This window comes from Eriocheir sinensis, chromosome 24 (assembly GCF_024679095.1).
Source record: "Eriocheir sinensis breed Jianghai 21 chromosome 24, ASM2467909v1, whole genome shotgun sequence".
Lineage (NCBI taxonomy): Eukaryota > Metazoa > Arthropoda > Malacostraca > Decapoda > Varunidae > Eriocheir > Eriocheir sinensis.
The window spans coordinates 2,554,721-2,572,220 of NC_066532.1; the positions used below are offsets into that span (position 1 = coordinate 2,554,721).

At 43.1% G+C, this 17,500-nt stretch overlaps 1 protein-coding gene across 1 annotated transcript in view; it reads right to left on the minus strand.

Moving 5' to 3' along the window:
* LOC127002750 (protein tramtrack, beta isoform-like) overlaps positions 1 to 8,435 on the minus strand; it is a 71,372-nt gene extending 62,937 nt beyond the window's left edge. The window contains exon 1 of the mRNA XM_050868874.1: positions 7,300 to 8,435. Within this exon, the coding sequence (XP_050724831.1) occupies positions 7,300 to 8,181 (882 nt within the window). The 5' untranslated portion in view covers positions 8,182 to 8,435. The remainder of the gene's footprint in view (positions 1 to 7,299) is intronic.
* Positions 8,436 to 17,500: the final 9,065 nt, after the last annotated feature.

A 17,500-nucleotide genomic window follows, 5' to 3' on the forward strand; every position in this document is an offset into this window, starting at 1 on the left:
CCACATCTCTTCCTTCCTTCCTTCCTTCCTTCCTTTCTTTCTTTCTTTCTTTCTTCCCTTCCTTCCTTCCTTCCTTATCTTTCTCCTTTTGTCCATCCATTCTTTCTTCCCTTCCACATTTCTTCCTTTCTCTTTTCCTTCTTTTCCTTCCTTCGTTCTTTTCATCTTTTCTTCCTTCCCTTCCTTCCTTCCCTTTCTTCTTTTGTCCCTACTTCCTTCTCTCCTTCTTTATTTTACTTCTTTTCTTCCTCTATTCGTTCCATCATTCAATTGTTAGTCATTCTTTTCTGTCTTTATCTCTATTTTTGCTTCTCTTTAGTTTTCTTCTTTTCATCTTGTGCTTTTTGTTTTTTGCTATTCCATCCCTCCACTCTTCCTTCCTTCCCTCCTTACCCTCCCTCCTCCGTTTCCTCTTTTCTTCCTTCCTTCATCCCATCCCTCCATTATTCATCCTTCCTTCCCACCCTAATCTCTTTATTTTTTCTTCCTTCTCCAGCGCGCAGTAAACACACACTTACTCACACACACAACACTTGAGCCTTATTACACTTCACACCACTAAATCACACCTTTCCACACGCCACAATACCCCCCACCCACCACCCTCACACACACACACACACACACACACACACACACACACGCGGGAGGAGGGACACACTCTCAGACCGATAGCCTTTGGTCATTTATTGAAAAGTGGACAGGAGCATCGTGTTAATATTAAGTTTTCAAGAATGATGTTTTCTATGCCCTTTCTGGCCTCAATCCTCTGAAGGCTTATGGACCGGATGGAGAGCCTCCTATTGTCCTTAAAAACTGTGCTTCCGTGCTGTCACCCTGTCTGGTCAAACTCTTTCGTTTCTGCTTGTCAACATTTACCTTTCCTTTCTGCTGGAAGTACGCCTACATACAGCCTGTGCTTAAGAAGGATGACCGTTCCAATCCCTCAAACTACCGTCCTATAGCTTTACTTTCGTGTTTTTTTTTTTAAAGCTTTTGAATTAATTCTTAATCTTAAGATTCATAAGCATCTATCCACCTCTGACCTTCTATCTGATCACCAGTATGGGTTCCGCAAGGGGCGTTCTACTGGTGATTTTCTTGCCTTCCTCTCTGACTCCTGGTCATCCTCTCTTAGTTGTTTAGGTGAAACTTATACTGTTGCCTTAGATATCTCAAAAGTTTTTGACAAAGTCTGGCACAAGTCTTTGCTTTCTAAACTACCCTCCTACGGTTTCTCTCCCTTTCTCTGTACTTTTATCTCCAGTTTCCTTTCCGGTCGTTCTATCTCTGCTGTGGTAGACGGTAACTGTTCTTCCCTTAAACCTATCAACAATTGTGTCCCGCAGGGCTCTGTTCTATCTTCCACTCTCTTCCTGTTGTTCATTAATGATCTTTCTAAAACAAACTGTCCTATCTACTCCTTCGCTGATTACTACTCTGCATTACTCAACATCTTTTAACAGAAGACCCTCCCCACAGGAATTACAGGACTCAAGGCTAGACGCTGCAGAGCGCTTAACCTCAGACCTTACTATCATTTCTGAATGGGGCAGGAGGAACTTGGGTGTCCAGCAATGCCTCAAAAACTCAATATCTCCGCCTGCCATCTCGACACAGTCTTCCAAACACCTATCCCCTATTCTTCGACAACACACGGCTGTCACCTTCATCTACGATAAACATTCTTGGTCTATTCTTAACTCAAAATTTCAACTGGAAACTTCATATCTCTTACTAAATCAACTTCCTCGAGATTAGGCGTTCTGTATCGTCTACGCCAGTTTTTTTTCACTTTCCCTGATGCTGTCCATATACAGGGGCCTTGTCCGCCCTCGTATGGAGTATGCATCTTATGTGTGTGGGGGCTCCACACACACAGCCCTGCTAGACAGTGGAGTCTAAGGCTCTTCGTCTCATCAACTCCTCTCCTCTTACTGACAGTCTCCTCAAATTCCGCCGCAATGTTGCTTCTTTTTCTATGTTCTACCGATATTTTCTCGCTGACTTCTCTTTTGAACTTGCTATGTAACTGCATGCCTCCACCCCTCCCGCGGTCCCACTGCACTCGACTTTCTGCTCTAGCTCATCCCTAATCTATCCAAGTTCCTTGTGCAAGAGTTAATCAGCATTTTCATTCTTTCATCTCTCTCTTTCTTTCAGCATTGACCGGAGCAGCACTTTACGGGCTTTTTTGTTCTCTGCCTTTTATTTCTGCCCTTTTTGCTGCTTCCTTTGATGTAAAAAGAATTGATGAGACTGCCCACCCGTCCTCACTCCTTCCTGGAATCGAACCCGGAACTGCTCGGCCCGGGAGTTCAGCACACTAACCACTGCACTTCGAAGCTCCGTGTGTGTGTGTGTGTGTGTGTGTGTGTGTGTGTGTGTGTGTCCCCTCCTTCCCATAACTTTTCTCCCTTTTTTCATTTTCTCGTCTCCCCTTCCGCTTTCCCTTTCCCTCCCCGTTATCTTTTCCTTTCCCTTTCTTCCTCATCTTCCTTTCTTTTCCTTCCATTTAATCTTTTCCCTTCCCTATTTTCCCTCTTTTTCTTGTCTCCCCTTCCGCTTTCCCTTTCCCTCCCCGTTATCTTTTCCTTTCCCTTTCTTCCTCATCTTCCTTTCTTTTCCTTCCATTTAATCTTTTCCTTTTCCTATTTTTCCTCTTCTACTTTTTTCCTCATCCTCCTTTCTCCGCTTTGTCTTTTCTTTTCCCTATTTTTCCTCTTTTACTTTCTTCCTCATCCTCCTTTCTCCGCTTTGTCTTTTCCTTTTCCTTTCTTCCTCATCTTCCCTTTTCTTCCCTTCATTTAATCTTTTCCTTTCCCAATTCTCCTTCTTTTACTTTCTTCCTCATCTTCCTTTCTTCTATTTCATCTTTTGCTTTCCTTATCCTCCCATCTTTTCTTTCCACTTTCTTTCTTCATTTTTCCTTCTCCTCCTTCTCTTTCCCCTCTTCTTTTGCATCCTTCTTCTCTTTGTTTCCTTCTTCATATATCACATTTTTTCTCCCTTCCTTTCATTCTCCTTCCTTCTCTTCTCCTCCCTTCTACCCCTTTCTCTTTCCCTCTCTTTTTGCTTCCTTCTTCCTTCTCTTTGTTTCCTTCTTCACGTATCCCATTTCTTCTCCCCTCCTTCCATTATCTTCCCTTCTACCCCTTTCTACCCCTTTATCTTTCCCATTCCTTTTGCATCCTTCTTCATTCTCTTCCCTTCTACACACAACCCATTTCTCCTCCCCTTCTTCCATTTTCCTGCTTTCTCTTCTCTTCCCTTTCTCTTCCTCTTCCCCTCCTTCCATTTTCCTGCTTTCTCTTCTCTTCCCTTTCTCTTCCTCTTCCTTTTACAACCTTCTCATTCCTTCTCTTCCCTTCTACACAACCCTTTTCTCCTCCCCTCCTTCCATTCTCCTTCTTTCCCTTTTCTTCCCTTTCTCTTCCCCTTCCTTTTACAACCTTCTCATTCCTTCTCTTCCCTTCTACACATCCCTTTTCTCCTCCCCTCCTTCCATTCTCCTTTCCCTTTTCTTCCCTTTCTCTTTCCCCTTCCTTTCATAACCTTCTCATTCTTCCCTTCTACATCCATCCCACTTCTGCCTTCCTTCCATTTTCCTTCTTTCCCTTCTCCTCCCTTCTACCCCTTTCTCTTTCTTCCCTTCTACACATCCCTTTTCTTCTCCCCTCCTACCATTTTTCCTTCTCTCCCCTCTCCTCCCATCTACCCCTTTCTCTTTCTTCCCTTCTACACATCCCTTTTCTCCTCCCCTCCTACCATTTTTCCTTCTCTCCCCTCTCCTCCCATCTACCCCTTTCTCTTTCTTCCCTTCTACACATCCCTTTTCTCCTCCCCTCCTACCATTTTTCCTTCTCTCCCCTCTTCTCCCATCTACTCCCTCTGTCCTTCCCCTTCATTACATATCCTTTCTCTCCCTCCACCCCTTCTTCAAAAAATCCTATATATTTAAGCCCTCCCTTCACATTTATCTCCCTCCCCTTCCTTCCCCTTCGTTATCTAATCCCATCTCTTCCTTGTCTTCCTGTTATCATCTCTTATATCTCTTCTTTTTTTTCCTTTCTTCATCTTTTTTCTTATCTGTTTTCTCTCCGTTGCTTGTTTTAACTCCAGCTTTCTCTCCCTTCCTTCCCTCCCTATCTTCTTTCTTCCTTTCTTTTATTTTTGTTTACCTATTCTTTTTTCTTCCTTCTCCCCTTTTCTTAATTCTCCTATATCTTCTCCCTCCCTTCCTTCCTTCCTTCCCCTTCTTATCCGTTCTCCTTCCCACTCCCCCATTCGCCTTTTCCTTCCTTCCTTCTTTCTTCTGATCTTCCCTTCTTCCTCTTCTTTCTGTTTCCCCTTCTTCTCTTGTCTTCTCTTCTTTCCTTTCTTTATTTTTCCTCCTCTTCTTCTCTTTCTCTAATCTTCCTTTTTTATCTTTCTTTATCTTCTTTCTCTCCCTCTTCTCCCCTTCTTCTTTCTTTTTCCTTTTATCTAATCTCCCTTCTCCCCTTTCTTCCCTTTCCTTCTTCTTCCCCTCATCTTATCTACTTCCTTCTCTTTTTCTCTTTCCTTCCTTTCCCTCTTCTCCTCCGTTAATCTATCTTCTTCTATTTCTTTCTTTTTCTACTTCTCTAATCTCCCCTTTTCTCCCTCTTCTTCCCTTCTTCTAATCTCCCTTCTTTCCTTTCTTTTTTTCCTCTTCTCTTTTTCTCATTTCTTTTCCGTCTCCAATCTCTCTTCTCCCTCTTTTTCTTTTTCCTCTTCTTCCCTTCTTCTAATCTCCCTTCTTCCCTTTCTATTACCTCTTCTCTTTTTCTCATTTTTTCTCCGTCTCCAATCTCTCTTCTTCCTTTTTTTCCTATTTCCTCTTCTTCCTCTCTTCTAATCTCCTTTCTTCCCTTTCTTTTTCCTCTCCCCTTTTTCTCATTTTCTCCGTCTCCAATCTCTCATCTTCCTTTTTTTTCCTTTTTCCTCTTGTTCCCCTCTTCTAATCTTTTTCCCTTTCTTTTTTTCCTCTTCTCTTTCCTTTTCTTCCCTTTTTCCTATTTCTTCTTCTTCCCTTCTCTAATCTCCCTTCTTCCCTTTCTTTCTCTTTCCTCTTTTTTTCATTTTCTCTCCGTCTCCAATCTCTCTTCTTCCCATTTTTCCTTTTTCCTCTTCTTCCCTTCTTCTAATCTCCCTCCTTTTCTTTTTCTTTCTTCTCTTTTTCTCATTTTCTCTCCGTCTCCAATCTCTCTTCTTCCTTTTTTTCCTTTTCCTCTTCTTCCCTTCTTTTAATCTCCCTTTTTCCTTTCTTTTTTTCCTCTTCTCTTTCCTCTTCCTTCCCCTCTTCTAATCTCTTCTTCCCTTTCTTTCTATTTCCTCTGCCCTTTTTCTCATTTCTTCTCCGTCTCCAATCTCTCTTCCTTCCATCTTTCCTTTTCTTCTTCCTCTCTTCTATAATCGCCCCCTTTTCTCTTCCTTTTCCTCTCTCTCCCTCCTCTTCCCTTTCTCTTCAGCCTTTATGTATCATCATTAATATTAAACCTATCATGGATTCTGCTGGTCGATATTATTAGTATTATTATTGTAACTGTTTAGGCCTAACCATCACCAACCACCACCACCCCTGTCACCACCACCACCACCACGGATATCACCACTCACCATCATCACCACAATCTTAACTATCACCACTATCACTATCACCATTGTCACTATCACCACTCTCACCATCATCACCACAATCATAACCATCACCGTCACCACCACCGTATCCTCACCACCACCACCACCACCATAAAAACTGTCATCCATCACCACAAACACTATCATTACCATAGTCACCACCACCACCACCACCACCATCATGAAAGACAATTATAGAAAGGAATGACAGTAAGAATGAAAAAAAATAACGGCAGTAACAATAACCATAATAATAATAATGATAATAATAATAATAATAATAATAATAATAATAATAATAATAATAATAATAATGATAATAAAGGGTGGATTATGTATTCGGCCGTGAAGGGGAGAAGGAGGAGGGAGGACTGAGTGGAGGGAGGAAATTGAGGGAGGAGGAGGAGGAGGAGGAGTAGCAGTAACAGTAGGAGGAGGAGGAGGAGGAGGAGGAGGAGGAGGAGGAAGAAGCAACAAAGAAGCGGAAAACGTTACCATGAACCTTGAACTATAATGAAGATAATGACGATGATAATAATAATAATAATAATAATAATAATAATAATAATAATAATAATAATAATAACAACGGCAGCTGGGTGGAGTAGTGGAGTGGAGTGGAGGCGACACGGTGGAGGTGGTGGTGGCAAGACTTTTTTTTGTGTCCTTGATAATGATCGATGGTAATTAAGAAAATAATAAAATAATTACAATAATCACGATAATGATGAGGGGGGACTAATGGCAGGGTCGGCGTGGGGGAAGAAGAAGGGACGAGAGAGAGAGAGAGAGAGAGAGAGAGAGAGAGAGGGGAGGTGGGGACGACAAGAACGGACGAAAAGAAAGAAAATGAGAAGCGAGAAAGAACCAGAAATGAAGGAAGGAAGGAAAGTCTAAATGAAAGAAAGAAGAAAGAAAAAGTAATAATGGAATGAAGAAAGAAAGGAGGAAAGAAGGAATATCTGAGTGAAAAAAGAATAAAAGAAAATGGAAAAGAAAAAGAAGGAAGGAAATTCAAAGTGAAAGAAAGAATGAGAAAAAGAAAGAAAAAGAATGAACAAGTAGGAAGAAATGTCAGAGAGAGAGAGAGAGAGAGAGAGAGAGAGAGAGAGAGAGAGAGAGAGAGAGACTTTACCTTCTTCAACCCCAAGTCATTTTCTTTGCAACAGCCACAACGGGAAACGAATGTGAATAGATTAAAGGCGAAAGTGATCAATGCACCTTAGCCGTGAGGGAAGGTGAGGAGGAGGAGGAGGAGGAGGGGGCGAGGAATAGGAGGGGGCGAGGGAAAGGGGGAGGTTAGGGTGCGAAGATGCTGGTGTGTGTGTGGAAGGGTGTGGGGGGGTAAGGGTTGTTGCTCTAAGATTGCAGGGAGTGGTGTGTGTGTGTGTGTGTGTGTGTGTGTGTGTTGTTGTTCCTCGTGTTCGTAGTAGCAGCAGCAGCAGTGTGGCAGCAGTAGCGGTGTTAGTGTTAGCGTCATAGCTTGAGTCATCACCTTCCCTGGCAGATGCGAACTAAAACACGTCGTTAATAACAACGAGGTAAACAGCCTTGAAAGAAACGGCGGCTGTCCTTCACGTCACCTGTCAGGAAGGAGCTGGATCCGGCACACACACACACACACACACACACACACACCTTCATGAAGGGGGGCCTGGGCGGCGTGTCCCTGGCGTGAGGCATGTGTGGGGAGAGGCCCAGGGCGCCAAGCCAGCCCTGGTGGTGGTGGTGGTGGTGGTGGTGCCCCGGGGAGGTCTGGGAGCGCGGCTGGAACTGGTGCTGTGGGAAGCCGTGGAGGGGCGGCGGCCTGTTGTAGGTGGGCGTGGTGGTGGTGATGGGGATGTAGGGCTGAGGGCGGCCCAGGAAGGCGTGCAGCGGCTCCCAGTACTCCCACTGCGGGCTGCTGATCTCACCCGCCAGCAGCTGCCGCCGCGTGCGGTTGTACAGCGCCTTCAGGTTGTTGAGGCGCTGTCGGGCCTCGTCGCCCGAGACGTCTTTGCGACGGGTGAGGGCGGCGGCCAGCGAGGCCCAGATGGCCCGGTGGTTCTTCTTCTCGCTGCTGAACTTGGCCTGCCACTCGTCGCTCGTGTACAGCGAGATCAGTTCGAGTGTCTCTTCGTACGTCCAGTTACGAGATCGGCCTCGCTCCATCCCCAGACCCTCGCCAAGGTCCCCCCAGCTGCCCCAGCCCATGCCACCCCCGCCGTCCATGTTAAGGAGGGCCTGGGGCAGTGTGGGGGGCCTTGGGGGTCCCCCCACGCCGCCCATGAGGCTGCCAACGGTGGGGGCCGAAGTGGAGGGTACGGAGCGGGGCACGCTGGAGGGCGACAGCGAGGCGTTGTTGTCCGCCACCGTCATGGGGTTGTGCATGCTCATGTTGATGTTGGAGGCCGCCACGTTGTGCCCCATGCCCGCCCCCGCCACCAACCCCGCCAGCCCAAGGAGCTGGTGTGGGGGCAGCTGTGCGGGGCCGGCCAGCTGGGGCACCTCGCTACCCACGTTCCCTCGCTCGCTGTTCATGATCGCTCGCACCCGACAAAGTAACACAGCAGCAGCACCGCAGCAGCACAGTCAGTCACAGCACACACTGCCTCGCACACACACCCGCACACCTTCACTACAACATTTGGACGCGGCCGCCGCTCTAGTCTGGAGAGAACGCGGGCGCAGCTTCAAAACATTTGCGTTAACTGCTGTGCGCATGCGCTGCTGGGCCTTGGCAGCGTCACGAGGGTCGTATCCCTCTGATAAAACTCACAACATCCGCCCCTATGGAAGCCATTATCATTTGATGATCGTCAAGTCAGCGCGACCCCGATATAAGCCCCCCGCACCCCGCCATCAGCCGCCTGATCATCATCATCACCATTATCATCATCATTACGCGGGCCGCGCCGGACCCAAACGAGCGCCGGTAATGATGATGATCATCATTACCTTGATGACACGCCAGGAAATGACGATGGTAATGGCAGGGCCTAATGATAGTTTGTGTGTGGAGGTAATATTACGGAATATAAAATATAAGGACTTCGATAACCCAACCTGAATACTCCATCAGAGTGTTGACCTCGATAACACACACACTCAGCAGCTCCTCGCCGCGGCCGCATGTCCCTCCCATCCATCACCGCCCCTACACTACGTACGTATACATGCCCGGCCCGGCACAACTTACACACTAATCCACCCCTTCTCACTCGCATTACCGCGTTTCCCTTCCCACTCCCTCACACACACTCACTCCCTCGCTCCTACATTTCCTCCTTCTCTTCCTCCTCCTCCTCCGTCTCGTCTGCTTCGACCCCGCAACACTGTGCCCTCGCGCCGCTGCCGACGACTTGCCGCCTCCTGCACCCACTCCCTCCTGGCTTTCTTTGTACCGCTATCTCCTGACTACTATTATTATTTTTTTATACGCTTTATAATAGTGATTCAAGTAATTTACTTCTCTCTCTCTCTCTCTCTCTCTCTCTCTCTCTCTCTCTCTCTCTCTCTCTCACACACACACACACACACACACACACACACAAACTTGTACAGAAGGGCGTTTGTCTCGCTTTTTTTCGTACGCTGCCAAAGTTTACATAATCAGATAAAAGTTCAGACTGTCAGTTTCTGTTTGGACATTTTGACATGCCAATTAGACATGAGAACTAGCAGCAGCAGCAACATAAGTAATAGTAGTAGTAGTAGTAGTAGTAGTAGTAGTAGTAGTAGTAGTGATGGTAGTAGTGAAGGTGGTAGCAGCAGTAGTAGCAGGAGAATAACCTTTGTTGCGGAAGAGGTAATTGCTGTGATCACTATTTCCTGAGTAGTAATTATCTTAACAATGGTGATTATACTTTGCAGGGAGGCGGCGGTGTGGTGTTAGCGCCAGAACAGACACGGAATCGGGCCCGGGGGTAATGACAGGGTAGAGGCTGTAGTGAATGATGCAGCAGCTGGGACTGACGTGGTGGTGGTGGTGGTGGTGGTGGAGTTGACGTGGAGTTAGTTGGGTGGTGGTGGAGTTGACGTGGAGTTGGTTTGGTGGTGGTGGAGTTGACGTGGAGTTGGTTGGGTGGTGGTGGAGTTGACGTGGAGTTGGTTTGGTGGTGGTGGAGTTGACGTGGAGTTGGTTTGGTGGTGGTGGAGTTGGTGTTAGAGGTTTGGTAGTTGTGGTGATGGTGGTAACGTTGGAGGTATGTATATGCGGTGGTGTTCGTGGGATGGTGTCAGCTTGGTGTGGAGTTGGTTTGGCGGTGGTGGATTTGGTGTTAGAGGTTTGGTAGTGCTGGTGATGGTGGTGATGTTGGAGGTATTTATAAGTGGCGGTGTTGGTGTGGAGTTGGTTTAGTGGTGGTGGTGGTGGTGTAGTGGAGTTGATGATGTGGAGTTGGTGTTAGAGGTGTTTATGAGTGGTGGTGTGGTGGTGTAAATCGTGCCGCCATCCAGTCAATATCCAACACCTGATTTTGAGTGTTTGAGTAAAGAAACAATGTGGTGTATGAGTTATGTATGTGCTGAGGTATACTATTGATCCTCCTCCTCCTCCTCCTCCTCCTCATCGACTTCTTCCTTTCCCTTTTCCTCCTCCTTCAGCAGACACGTGGACAGGTGGCGGCGGCGGTGGTGGTGGTGTCGGCCCCGCCTCGCGCCTCGCTCCTCCTCCCTCAACTTCGCTCCTTCGCTGATGTCTTCGCCGCCGCTGCCGCCGCCCGAGTATTTGCTGTTTGTTGTTGTCTTGACGCCGCGCTTCCCCGTGTGTGTGTGTGTGTGTGTGTGTAAAGCTTTAATTATTTTTTCATGATGTTTATTTTTGTAGTTTTATTGCACATCATATTTGAGGTATTGGAGTTAGTGAAGTATTAACACGACGCACTTGTACGCGTGCATCGCCAACGCATACTTGTATAATGACCGGTTACGCGGCTATCATTTCTATCTGTTTATCTATCCATCTATATGTATATATGAATGTATGTATGACGTAATGAATGAATGTATATATGTGCGCGTCGGATCCATTATCTGAGGGGTGTATCTACATAAAAGTTTATATATTATATGCAATAAAGGGATAAAAAGAAAAAAATCAGCATCTGCCTCAGTGAAAATAGTGACAGCGACCATAAAAGAAATGTGTTCCCCAGAACGGCATTAGCCAGTCAGTGTTGCCACACACTCACACCTCCACGCCGCCACGCCCAAGACGGCCGCTACATGCACGACTTGCCGCTCTTATTCCGCCCCGCCGCGGCGGCCTTGGGCCACGCCGCGCCCGCCGAGGCCCGCCCGCCCTCACGCTGCTCCGTCAGCCCCGCGGCGCGCCCCAGCGACGCGGCCAGCCCGAAATAAATATAAAGATTCTCCTAGATGGCAACTCCTCAGCCGACGGTTGTTGTATCGGGGTCACGACAATAACTATAATAATAACAATAACAATGATAATAACAATAATCGTTACTTGGGGCCCCACAACGGACTGAAAAGAAAATGTCTCATCCATCATTCTCCGCCACAGTATCGTCAGCAGGATAATGACTGCTGTACACCCCCCTCCCTGCCCCCGCCCCCTCTCTGCCTGCCTGCCTGCTGCCCCGCCCCGCCCCGCCCCGCCCCACCAGGACAAACTGAAGCGGCTGAGGTGATTAGACGTGGAGACGGATGCGTTACGACAAAGAACACACACACACACACACACACACACACCTGCTGGACGCTGCTATTATTACTACTCCTGCTGCCACTTCTGCTGCTACTACTACTACTACTGATGCTACCTGCCACCACACACACACACACACACACACACACACACACCTCGGCCTTCAAGTCTTGGAAAACACTACAGCAATGAAAGTAATAATAATAATAATAATAATAATAATAATAATAATAATAATAATAATAATAATAACCGTAACGATAATAATAACCGTAACCATAACAATAACCATAATAATAATAATAATAATAATAATAATAATAATAATAATAATAATAATAATAATAATAAAGATAACAATAATCGTAACAGTGAAAACATTAATGATTCAGCCTTGGGAGGGACAGGGAGGGAGGGGGGGGGGGGGAAGGAAGGGGAAGGGGGAGATTGGAGAAAGGGGGAGGAAGGGAAAGAAGGGGAGGGAGAGGAAGGGAAAGAAGGGGAGGGAGAGGAAGGGAAGGTGGGGGAGGAATAGAAAGAAAGGGGAGGAAGGAAGGGAAGGGAGAGAAGAGAAAATTGGAAAGAAGGGAAGGGAGGGAAGGAAGGGGGAGAAAGGAAGGAAATGAAGGAGGAAGAAGGATGGGAAAGAAGGGGTGGGAACGACGGGGGGAAGGGAAGGAAGAACGGGAAGGGAAAGGAAAAGGAGGAAGATAAATAATGAGCGAGAAGGGAAATGAAGAAAGGAGGAAAGGGTAGAAGGAAGAGAAGGGGGAGGAAGATAAAGGACGTGGAGAGAATGGAAGAGAGAGAGAGAGAGAGAGAGAGAGAGAGAGAGAGAGAGAGAGAGGGCTGGGGCACTGGTAGCGGGTATAAGCAGTTCCATGGGTCGCGGGGTTTGTGTTGGGGGGTGAGGGACAACTTCTGACGGGAAATAGGGTGGTTGCAGGGGCGTGGGGGAGGTCTTCTGCAGGAGGAACCATTAAGGGGGTGTGTGGGCCGAGTTAACAGTAACCATCCACGGGAATCACCAAAATATAAATGAGGGAGCGGAACATTACGAGCAGGGTTTAAATATTGTGATGCGTTGTGCTTATGTGACGGTTGGAGGAGGAGGAAGAAGAAGAGAGAAATGAATAGAAGTGGAAGCAAATCGAAGAGGAGGAAAAGGACAAGGAAGAAAAGGAAGTGGAAGAGAAGGAGGAATGAAGAAGAGAGATATTAATAGAAGAAGTGAAAGAGAGCAAATCAAAGTGGAGGAAAAGTATAAGGAAGAAAAGGAAGAGGAAGAGGAGAGAGAAATTAATAGAAGAGAGAGCAAATTGAAGGAGAGGAAAAGTATAGAGAAGAGAAAGAAGATTGCAAAGTTTATGATAATGAGGCGAATGATAAAAAGAAAGATGATGATGATGATGATAGAGAAGAGGAAGAGGAGGAGGAGGAAGACGGAAAGGAGAGAGAGAGAGAGAGAAGGAAGGAAAGGATAAGGATAAATTAGCGTAAAAATAGAGGAAGAGGGAAAATTATGTTGATTAGGAAGAAAAAAAAGGAGAAAGAAGATGATGGAGAGAGAGAGAGAGAGAGAGAGAGAGAGAGAGAGACGAGGGAGAAAAAATAGAGGAGAAAAAATTATGCTGATGATGGTGATAAGATAGAGAAAGAGGAAGGAAATAATGATGATGATGATAATGGTGACGAGGAGGAGGAGGAGGAGGAAAAGGGAGGTGGATTAGGAAGAGGAGGAGGAGGAGGAGGATAATGCTACTGCTGATAATAACCATGATAAGGAGGGGGAGGGGGAGGAGGAGGAAGAGGAAGAGGAGGAGGAGGAGGAAAAATATGTTGATGATGATAGTATGGAAGAGAGGAAGAAGGAGAAAGGTAATAATGATGATGACATAAGGAGGAGGAAGAGGAAAAGGAGAAGGAGGAGGAGGAGGAAAAAAAGATGAAAATTGTAATGATAACGCGGAGGAGAAGGAAAAAGAAGAACGTTATGATGATAAATAGGAGGAAGAGAAGGAGGAGGAGGAGGAGGAGGTGAGACACGCAGTAAAGCTTAAGAATACAACTTTACTCTATTCAGTTCGAACTTTATTGCTAATGTTGCAAATAATAAAAACTAATAATAATAATAATAATAATAATAATAATAATAATAATAATAATAATAATAATAATAATAATAATAATGATAATAACAATAATAATAATAATAATAATAATAATAATAATAATAATAATAATAATAATAATATTTATTATTGTTATTATGTGTGTGTGTGTGTGTGTGTGTGTGTGTACTACTACTACTACTACTACTACTAACAACAACAACAACAACAACAACAACAACAACAATTATAAGAACAAGCGATGATAATAATAATAATAATAATAATAATAATAATAATAATAATAATAATAATAATAATAATAATAATGAGATCATTATTGGACCGGTGGGAAATGATAATTATGTTACGTGTATCGAATTCCCTAATAATAATAATAATAATAATAATAATAATAATAATAATAATAATAATAATAATAATAATAATAATAATAATAATAATAATAATTGCATGACTCGGATGGAATGATAATAAAGTCACAAGTATCGACTTCGCTTTCCTTATTTTTTTTCTTTTTCTTTTTTCTTTTTTTTGGGTGTTCATTATCATTGTTGTAATAATTCTTATCTTCATTATCTTATTAGTGTTCGTGTCCTTTCTTTCTTTCTTTTTTCCTTCCTTCCTTTCTTCCTTCCTTTCTTCCTTTCTTCTTTTTTTTCTTTCTTTTTTCCTTCCTTCCTTTCTTTCTTACTTTCTTCCTTTCTTTCTTTCTTTCTTTCTTTCTTTCTTTATCTTCTTCTTCTTCTTCTTCTTCTTCTTCTTCTTCTTCTTCTTCTTCATTATTTTCTTCTTCTTCTTCTTTTTCCTCTTCTTCTTCTTCTTCTTCTCCTTCTTCTTCATCATCATCAGCGACTTTTCTCAACGTTCACACACACACACACACACACACACACACACACACACACACACACACACACACACACACACACACTTTCATTAACATTATATGACAATAAAAATGAGCATCAATGACATTATTATTATTATTATTATTATTATTATTATTATTATTATTATTATTATTATTATTATTATTATTATTATTATTATTAGAGAGGGTGCTGGCTGAGAGATTAGCGCTGGATATTAGTTTTGATATTATTATTACCATTATCATTATTATTATTATTATTATTATTATTATTATTATTATTATTATTATTATTATTATTATTATTATTATTTGGAAGGGAAAGCGTTGGTCGAGTAATTGGTTCAGATTCTATTAACTTCTTCTTCTTCTTCTTCTTCTTCTTCTTCTTCTTCTTCTTCTTCTTCTTCTTCTTCTTCTTCTTCTTCTTCTTCTTCTTCTTCTTCTTCCTCCTCCTCCTCCTCCTCCTTATCTTCATCATCATTATCATTTTTTTCTTTTTCTTCTTTTCTTCCTCTTCATTTTCTTCATCATCATCTTCATCATCATAATCATCATCTTTATCATATTATTTGTCTTCTTTTTCTTCTTTGTCGTCTTCGTCGTCGTCCACTTCTCTTTCTTCTCTCCCCTATTTTGCTGCTCTTCATCTTCTTCTTTTCTCATTCTTTCTCCTCTCTTCATCATCATCATCATCATCATCATCTTATTCTTCCTCCTCTTAATCATTCCAGCTCAACATATCCGCAGAACAAGCTTTCATTGACCTCAAACTCATCACCACTCTCGTTAAGTGCCGCCTCTTCTATACAAACGCTGCCTATAGTCTCTTTAATAAGGTATGAGGTCTAGTCTGCCCTGAATTATCCTTTATACACAGTTTTCGTTAGTAGGGTATATCAATAACACAAGCATAGGTCTACGATTGGAGGGAACTTATTGATGTATTGAAAATTGAAATAAGGTTATATGACTAACGAACGTTGACTTTTTTTTTGTTAATCTTTGAAATAGTTTGCCCAGACAATTTCCTTTCCGTCAATTATATCAACAGCATACACTTATAATGGACAAAACTTATTATTGTGTTTAAATGGCGTCTTATAACCTATACCAACGTAAATTTCTTCATTTCTTTTAATAAGTTATATGGACCAGTCTGCCCTTAAACATTCCCTATATACAGTTTTCCTTTTATTCACGTATATCAATAGCTGGACTCTTATTACTATGTTGAAGTAGCATCTCATGACAAATACGAATGTCGATTCCTTCAATACCTGTAATAAGTCATATGGAACAGTCTGCCCTTTAAAATCACCTATATTCAGTTTTCCTTTTATTCACGTATATCAATAGCTGAACCTTTATTACCGTGATGAAATGACGTCTTATAACTTACAGAACCAACGCTGCTTCCTTCAATGCATTTAATAAGTCATATGGAACAGTCTGCCCTTAAACATACCCTATACACAGTTTTCCTTTCAGTCACGTACTGCATAACAATACCTAAGCTTTTTTATTACTCTCTTTAAGTGATATCTCATAATTTATACAAACATTAATATCTTCAGTTCGTTTATTAAGTCATATGGAACAGTCTGCCCTTAAACATACCCTATATACACAGTTTTCCTTTCAGTCAAGTACTATATAACAATGGCTAAACCTTTTATTACTGTCTTGAAGTGATGTCTTATGATCTGTATAAAAATAATAAAAATCGATTTCTTTAGTTCGTTGAATACGTCATATGGACCAGTCTGCCCTTAAACAACCCCTATAATACAGTTCTCCTTTCTGTTAATCATATCTACAGCTACTAAAAACTTGCATTGCTATATTGAAATGCCGTCCTAAACCTATACATTGCTTTCTATAGTTCTTTGATGAGCCATAAGGAACAGTCTGCCCTTAAACATCCCTATATTTTTTTCATTCACGTATACCAACAGTTAAACGTTGATTGCTAACTGAAGTAGTGTCTCATGGCTCAAAAAATACCTATTCCCTCAGTTCCTTTAAAAAATCATATGGGACAACCCTCATATGAAAAAGTCTGCCCTTCAACCTCTCTATATTCTTTCCTCTCATTCTCGTATATCAACAGTTAAACGCTTATTACTGACTGAAGTGATGTCTCATGACTTATACAAACACCGATTACTTCCGTTCCTTTAAAAAATCATATGGAGCTCACCTCATATGGAACAGTCTGCCCTTCACCGTCCCCTGTATTCAGTTTTCTTCCTCCCGCGCGGTTCACGTCTTGAAGAGAGCGGCCTCAGGTTACCTCCAGGCCACAAATCGATGCTGTAATTTGGGTACTTCGCTTTATTCTTCACGGAGAGGAGACACGCTTGCATTCTCTCTCTCTCTCTCTCTCTCTCTCTCTCTCTCTCTCTCTCTCTCTCTCTCTCTCTCTCTCTCTCTCTCTTGCGATATGAGATAGACAAAGACAGACAGATAGATAGAGAAAAAGAGAATAAAGAGGAGAAGGAGAAGGACGAGTTGAAAGACTGGCAAACAGACTACGAGACGAACCTGATTTATATTCTATCTATATATGAAACAAACAGACAGACAGACAGACACAGATAAGAAGAGACAAGAACATAACCAGACAGACCTCAAACTGACAATGAAGCTAAGAAGATGAACTGAAAGAGAAGAAGAAGACGAAGAAGAAAAAGAAGAAGAAGAAGAAGAAGAAGAAGAAGAAGAAGAAGAAAAAAGAAAGAGAAGGAGAAGAAGAAGAAGAAGAAGAAAAAGAAGAAGAAGAAGAAGAAGAAGAAGAAGTCCTCGATGGTGCATGAACAAATCAGAAAAATAGAATGTGATATGTAGACTCCGCAGACTTATAAACACATTCTCAAACATTTCAAGGCTTACACACACACACCCACATTTGATCAGGCTTTCGTAGAGGCTGTGTTAGTATTTCCATGGGTACTTTTATAAGCCTAGTGATAGTTTGACAAGGCTTCTGCACCATGAACGTGAACAAGACTCATGATAACCCGGCTAATCTCTTCTGTGGACTTTTGAAATAGAAGCATTGAGTAGCGGGCTTTTTTTTTCTTTTTTTTTTTCCCTTGAACTGTCTCCTTTGCTGTAAAAATAAAAGTTGTGAGAGCCGAAAGCGTTTGAGAATACGGATCATAAACAACACATGCGGAG